General features: G+C 43.3%; 1 protein-coding gene across 2 annotated transcripts; it reads left to right on the top strand.

Annotated features, from left to right (window-relative positions):
- Positions 1-4922: 4922 nt before the first annotated feature.
- LOC148028683 (flotillin-like protein 1) lies at positions 4923-7510 on the top strand. 2 transcript variants are annotated; one of them, XM_087687471.1, is made up of 3 exons: positions 4923-5160; positions 5741-6504; positions 6601-7510. In XM_087687471.1, the coding sequence occupies exons 1-3, from the start codon at positions 5145-5147 to the stop codon at positions 7318-7320; spliced, it is 1500 nt and encodes a 499-aa protein (XP_087543597.1). In that variant the 5' UTR covers positions 4923-5144; the 3' UTR covers positions 7321-7510. The 2 variants fall into 2 exon arrangements, with proteins under 2 accessions (XP_087543597.1, XP_087543596.1); XM_087687470.1 differs by lacking the exon at positions 4923-5160 and adding an exon at positions 5169-5577.
- The last annotated feature ends 478 nt before the right edge of the window (positions 7511-7988 follow it).

Here is a 7988-nt window from a genome sequence, read left to right on the forward strand (position 1 = left end):
AGGCTTATCGCAACATTTTTGGGTTGAGTTAGTTACTATTCCTAAGTTAGTGGAATGCATCTTTCTTGGTTATAGGGGATGCATGTGAGATGGGTTATCCCTTATGGGATTCACATGCTTGAAAGGTTATCCACAAAGCCATGATGTTGTTTTCCATGAGGAGAAGATGCGTAAGTAGCCTCAGTAGGTAGTTGAGGTACATAAAGTGATCTTTCAGGAGGAACCTCCTACTACCCTACAACTAGCTAAATAACATGTAATAGCTAGTATTCTAGTGGCCCATGATCATAATATTGGATAGGATGTACGAGCCCCACAATCTGTTTTGAGATGGTCTACTAGAGATAAACATAAGCATGGTTGGTTTGAGACCTCCATGGACTATGTTATGGTGACACATTCTAGTGAGCCCCTTACTTATGAGAAGGCTATGCATAGAGATGATAATTATTGTTAGGAGAGGGCCATGTAGTCTGAGTTTGATTCACTATTAAAAAAAACATTCATGGGATTTGATTCCTTTTCCCAATGAAAAACATGCATTGCCATGCAAGTGGATGTGCAAGTTGAATAATACCCCTGGATGTCCCAAGCCATATTATGAGCCATATTGGTTTCTTAGAGTACGGCATTGACTTTGATGAAGTCTTCTCTCTTATAGTCAAGATGACTTCCCTACAATTGGTTTTGGCCTTAGTTGTACAATTAGATCTTGACCTTTATCAAATGGATGTGAAAATGACTTTTTTGCATGGGGACTTACATGAGGATATATCTATATGTAGTAGCCTAAGGGCTTTATGAAAAACAGTAGAAAGCACCTCGTGTACAAGTTGAGAAAGAGCCTTTATGTTCTTAAGCAAGCACCTAGGGACTTATACCATAAGTTTGATGCATCTACATGGTCCCAATCTCACTCCCACAGTGATATGGATACGTGTCTCTACATGAACAAGGCTCGCGATGGTAGCCTTATTATCTTGGTGCTTTATATGGATTGCCGAGAAAGCTCATGATGAGCTAGATGCTTTGAAAACTCAACTCAAAAAGAGCTTTGAAATGGAAAACATGGGGCAAACCTCACATATTCTTAGGATGTGCATCACGCATGATCACTCTAAGGGGCTCATTGACTTATCACAAAAGGAATACATAGAGAAGGTCCTTGAGTGCCTCCATAAAGAGGATGTTAAGCCTAATGGTTGTCCTTTACCTTGCCATGTAAAGTTTAGTCAGGTTTATTGTCCCTAGTTAGATGAGTAGAAGGCCAAGATGGCCAAGATTCCTTATGCATCCATAATGGGCAATTCGATGTATGCCATGATAGCCACTCGCCCTGACATAGCATTTGTAGTGGGAGCTATGGCATGCTATATGGCTACAATTAGTCAATGATATTGGGATGCTATAAAGGGTATCATGAGGTACATGAAAGGCACTGCAAATATGAGCAATTACTATGGTATTCATGATACTATAGTTGTGGGTTACACTAACTCCAAGTATCCACGGCATGTAGATAGTAGTAGAAAGTCCACCTTTGGATATGTCTTCACCTTTGTTGAAGGCATTGTTTCTTAGATGTCCAAGGTGCGAACATGCACGGCCTACTACTAAAATAGAGTTTCATGATCTAAGGTTTGCAAGGAGGCCCTATGGTCAAGCCAATTGGTGGTAGAGACCTTCATATTACTATACTCCTACACTACATTCGAATTCTATGAGTGTTATTTAGTTGGCCAAGAATCCAATCTTCCATACAAAGACAAAGCACATTGACGTGCACTATCACTTCATCACGGAGATGGCAAAGAACAAGTCTACTGAGTACATTGAGGTGCACTATTGCTTCACATAACACGACCACACTTATACAGTATAGGTGGCACACACCCATCACAATCACTTTATTCTTTATTTTTTTAGTGACTATTGAATAAGGAAAGGCCGAACACACATTGTGACTGTTGGAGTTCCCACATGCTCTCTCTCTCTCTCTCTCTCTCTCTCTCTCTCTCTCTCTCTCTCTCTCTCTCTCTCTCTCTCTCTCTCTCTCTACGATAGCTCTTGCTTTTGCTTATGTGCTTCCACTCATATTCTACCTTTCATGAAGTAGGAATGGTGATAAATTCAAATTCTCTAAAGTGTCTTGGGATGATTTGTGCCACACCAAAGGGACTAGGAAGCCTGGGATTGTTTGACTTGTTTGTGCTTGCCCACTAAAGTGGCAGCAAAATGGATAGCCATAAACTTAAGCAAAGAAGATAAAGATTAAAAGTGTCTATTACATGAGGTAGAAAAATCTTTTCAAGTAGAAGATAGAAGAACCTTGAACCACTTATAATAGCCATTAGTCCTATAAAAGCTAAATCCGAAAACTATTCTCATTTGCTAAAGGAATAAGGGAGGCATGCTTCGAATATAAATATTTAATTGCTTTGTCCCCTTACCCCAATCTCACCCTTCTCGTCCAGTGTAGAAGAGTATGTGTGGTTTGGTTTGTATTCACAATAATATTAGTAGCCAAGATCTTAGGAAAGCAATTAGAGTTTGGGAGATATTTGGGACTACAAAAAAAAAAGAATTGGCTCTCACAAAAGAGCAATTGAGGAATGCATATAACTTGAAACATGATGAAGTCCACTATATCATGTTTAGAAGAAAACTTACAGGGACCGCCTTCCAACAATTATTAATATCAATTATAGGTGGAATCACGAGGAAATATACTTAATAGATATAAACCTTTGCTATCTCTCATTAACCTGCAAAAAAAACTAAATTCTATGTTGCAAACTCAATAGAATATGGCATCTTAATTAGGACCATGAGCAATGGAATTATGTATTTCATAACCTCTCGAATCAAGTAATTCAATCAACAATGCCCTATCTACTATTGCTAATTACCGTTAAAACTTTGTTGAGACTAATGAGAGGGCATTGATGTAAACAATTCAAGTCTATGCCCAAGATGTAAAACTTAGCGAGAATCTATTTCTTAGTTGTTATCACAATATTAATATATTTTCTTTGTTGTAGGTAATTATTCTCCCATACAATGCATTTAGGTTGACTTAGAAAGATATAGTGGGGGGGATATGGAACTAGTTAAGAAGTTTGTATTTATGTAATATTTGGATGTGCAAGAACAAATCTATTTTTTATCATGTTTATACAAAAACTAATATTGGTTGTAAATTGGATTTTTTATGGCAAGTGGAAGTTGATGCTAGGTCAATGTATATGACATAAAGATAAAACAATGGTATGCTACACTAAAAGCATAAACTCTCAACCATATCTACTCTTTCTTTAATCTAATTTTAACACTTCCTCTAAGAATAAGGAAGATAAATTTACATATTCTGAAAAAGCTAGTGAACTTATGCATGTTAAAGGCCATGCATTAGTTACATATGTAACATTTTGGTCCTCATCAACTAATTTGGTCTTTTGTAGACATTAATATAACCTCCTTATTATTATTCTTCTTCTTCTCCCCCTCCCCCCCTCCCCATCATCATCAAGCTGGTGCCACTGTAGAGTTTGGGGCTACCACACCATTGATTCGATGCTTGAATTGTCCATCATCCATCAACATATCAAAGCTGCTATTGCCAAGCAGAGCTACATATGTAGGTGAAGATAGTAACAATTTTCTTTTTCTTTACACTTAGTTTTGTAGTCGCCAAAACCAATAGATTTCACCAATGAATAATTTTGCAATAAAAGCATAAAATATTAGAAGCGTGATGCCTTTCCTTGAGATTTATATTCAATAAGTGCAATAAAAGTGCCATAGAATATCCTTAAGATTAAAAGCATGGACACACTGAGGTGTTGAAAGAGCTCCTCAAAATGGAGTATGCCCTCTTTGATGCAACCATGGGTAGATTTAAAGTGGTGAAGGAGTTGCATTGTGGTGTCATGAATGCCATATAGGTGAGTTCATTCTCTTCTTTCTCTTGTCTAATCTCGATTGAGTAAGTTGATTTTGTCTCTTCTTTCTCTCTCATACAAAGAGCAGAGATTAATATTCTTTTGCACAAATCAATTGATACTTCTCTCCTTTGATCTCTCTCTCTCTCTCTCTCTCTCTCTCTCTCTCTCTCTCTCTCTCTCTCTCTCTCTCTCTCTCTCTCTCTCTCTCTCTCTCTCTCTCTCTCTCTCTCTCTCTCTCTCTCTCTCTCTCTCTCTCTCTCATACACAGTTTTCTAACACTTGGAGTTTTGGATTTAGGACACATGCATTTTCTCATTAAATTGTGACTCTCAGAAGCCATGGATGATTAAACATGCATGCATTGAGAGAATGCATTCATGTAGAGAAGGGAGAGAGAGAGAGAGGTTAATAAAAAGCCATCTTTTTTGTAGGAATATTGAACGTGAACCTAATGAAATGCAATAGAAGGTTGTGCAATCTATCCACACTTATTGAAGTTTGTTGTCTTGCATCCATCTCTTGCACTTGAGCACCATAGATGAGGTAGAACAAGCAATCAAAGCCAACATGAAAAGAATCGAGGAAACTCCTTACGAATGAAATCATAAATCATGAACTGGCTTGATTGTGAATAGCGAGTGTACAAATTGATAGCATCCATACATTGCTTGTTTTGTAGGCATAATGTTACCACGTTCATGTATTTTAAGGTTTCCTCTAAGAATAAGGAAGATAAATTTTCATATTGTAAAAAAAGCTAGTGAATGTATGCATGTTAAAGGCCATGCTATGTGCAAACTTGCTATTCTTTTCTGGGAGGATAGCAAGTAAAGTAAGTTGCATGTGGCATCTCTTTGAAATCTTGAATGCACTCGACAAAGATTAAAACACGTTAAATGGATTATCGTTCCATGAGTCAACTCACATCTGTCCAATAAAAAAGATGTGTTTTAGTGCTGCGAATAGGTACGATGAGCTGTGGCCAGGAAGACACAGCGTAGCTCCCAGCTCAGATGGTCAAGCTCTTATCAGCTGCACGACGAAGGAACCTATCGCATGCGATAAATATGCATAATATGATTGCCTTGTGCAAATAAGAACGTCGCTCCTGCCATTAGACTGCCTTAGCAAGGCGGAGCAACGAGAGCGGGGGGCCTGCGCGCTCACTCTCAGAAAATTTGTCGAAGCCAGAAATAAAGAATGTGGAGAGTCGCAGGTAAGTCCCAGTACGTTGTAATCAGCGGGAGCTGGCTCTCTCTCTCTCTCATCAGCCGGCTTGTCGATACACTGCGCACTCTCCCTTGTAGGGTTGGGACACTTGGTATCTGTTCGCATTTGATTAAGCTAGTTATATATCACCATGCTAGACGGACAAATTGAGTTGTGGCAGAGTAGTTTGGGTGTGGGTTGAGTTTTTTATGGCTGCATGAGTTCAAATCCTGACACCATATCCCCAAAGGCATAATAGATTATCTATTCCCTTCTAAATCTTGTCGATCCTCATCAAGCGAAGCCTTATACCTAGCGAGCCACATATCCTTTCATGTTAAATGCGGGCATGGATAATCTAGAAAGGAGATCACCTCGAGTATCTCCTATAGTATTGTGGGATTGTATTGGAGTGTGGAATATGGTAATGCATACAAAAACCCTTCAAGCTTGGTAATTTGTAGTTTTTTTTTCTAAAATTTATGGAGGTTTTTTAAAATAATAAATAGTGTTATAACTAAAATAATCTTAATTTGTATAGCTAACTTTGGTATAACTACTAAATGTGTAGGATTTATGATGCACAGGTGCGTCGGAGTACCTGGTGGTGACGGGGGTGGGGATCAAGGACATAAAGCTAGCGAAGAAATCATGGGTGCTGCCGGGGCAGCGGTCGACGATGTTCGACATAACGCCGGTGAACTACGAGTTCGACGTGCAGGCGATGAGCGCGGAGAAGCTGCCCTTCGTGCTGCCGGCGGTGTTCACCATCGGGCCGAAGCTGGAGCCCGGCATGGATGCCCTGCGCAAGTACGCCAAGCTGGTGGCCCCCCTGCACGCGCGCCACGCCGGCCATGTCAAGGAGCTGGTGATGGGCATCATCGAGGGCGAGACGCGCGTCCTGGCCGCCGGCATGACCATGGAGGACGTCTTCAAGGGCACCAAGGAGTTCAAGCGCCAGGTCTTCCACAAGGTGCAGGCCGAGCTGGAAGCCTTCGGCCTCCATATCTACAACGCCAACGTTAAGCAGCTCGTCGACGTCCCCGGCCATGAGTATTTCTCCTACCTCGGCCAGAAGATCCAGCAGGAGGCCGCCAACACGGCCAAGGTTGCCGTCGCCGAGGCGCAGCTCAAGGGGAACGTCGGAGCCAAAGAGAGGGAGGGGCTCACCCTGCAGAACGCCGCCAAGGTCGACGCCGAGACCAAGATCTTTACCATCCAGCAGGAGGCCATGGCCAAGCAGCAGGAGGCGAAGGTGCAGGCGGAGACGAAGGTTTACGAGAACAGGCGCAAGGCGGAGGTCGCCGAGGCCGACTCGGAGCTGGCCAAGAAATCTGCCGCGTGGTCGCAGGTACTGTTTACTCTTCTTCTTGTCCGCTAGCTTTCGAAATATTGATCGTAAACCGACAGCAAATCACCATGTTGTGGCTGTTTCTCTGTGTCTCAGGAGGCGGAGGTCGCGAAGATCGAGGCAACCAAGCGGGTGGCGATGATGGAGGCGGAGTTGCAGCGCGAGGTGGAGCTCCGGCACGCGCAGGCAGAGATGGAGCGGCTGCGGGCCAGCAAGCTGGCGCCGGCGGTGATCCAGTACGAGGTGACGGTGCAGGAGGCGCAGGGGGCGCTGTTCCAGCGCCAGCGCGCCGCCGACGCGGAGCTCTTCGAGAAGCAGCGCGCGGCGGACGCTCTCACCTACGAGGGCGAGCGCGCGGCCGACGCCCGCCGCCAGGCAGCTGACGGCGCCGCCTACGCCGCCATGAAGGATGCCGACTCCCGGCTCTACGCCGCCAAGAAGGAGGCAGACGGCATCGTTGCCATCGCGGAGGCCAAGGCCGAGTTCCTGCGCAAGCTCCTCGCGCAGATGGACGGCAACTACGGCGCCCTCCACGACTTCCTGCTGCTCGACCGCGGCATCTACCAGGACATGGGCCGCATCAACGCCGACGCCATCAAGGGCCTCAGCCCCAAGATCTCCATCTGGACCACCTCTTCCTCCCCTCATGGCGCCTCGGACTGTCCCACCACCTCCGCAGGTGCAGGCTGCACTGCTCTCGCCGAAGTCTCCAACATCTACAAGACGATCCCTCCTCTCCTCACCACCATCCAGGACCAAACTGGCGTTACTCCTCTCCCACTTCTAGCAACTTTACCCAGCAGCACTCCGTCTTGAAGATCCACAGGCAGCTGTAAAGACAAGCAGTATGCTCTGACAAGTTCATACGCGACACCATTCCTATTGAGTTACCCTTTCTAGCATTCTCTCTTGTAAAGTGTATCGTCTATGCTCTTGCATAACAATTTTGTCCATCTTCTTGCCTCTAACCAGTTCAGTTGCCTATCCTATATAGTCTACATTAGTTCTCAATATAGTCTACATTAGTTCTCAATTGTACAACACTTTCCTCTACATCCTCTTTACACTTCCAATCTTATCATATATATAGCAACCATGCACTCTCGTGTATCTCCTCTCTAATTGTACCTTGTATATAGTCTCCCCCTAGTCCCCCCCCCCCCCCCATCTCTCTCTCTCTCTCTCTCTCTCTCTCTCTCTCTCTACAATCATACATACCTTCACTAACTCAATGGAGCAATAGGATGTAGTTGACCTCAACTCATTCAAATAAGCTCAAGCTCTTATGATGGCCCATCCCATGATGACGTTTCTTAATAATTTTTCACAATGTGCATGCATAACTAAATTTCTATTCTTAATAATAGTATCTCCTTCAATGTGTCCATATTTAGCCAAAAGAGGCCAACAAGATGCTACAAATTACAAAAGTTAATCCTCCACAAGAGCTTACAAGTTACTTAAACTTGAAATTATATTGTTAA

Source organism: Lygodium microphyllum, chromosome 11, assembly GCF_053477565.2.
Source record: "Lygodium microphyllum isolate KBCC chromosome 11, Lygodium_microphyllum_v1.1.10, whole genome shotgun sequence".
Taxonomy (NCBI): Eukaryota; Viridiplantae; Streptophyta; class Polypodiopsida; order Schizaeales; family Lygodiaceae; genus Lygodium; species Lygodium microphyllum.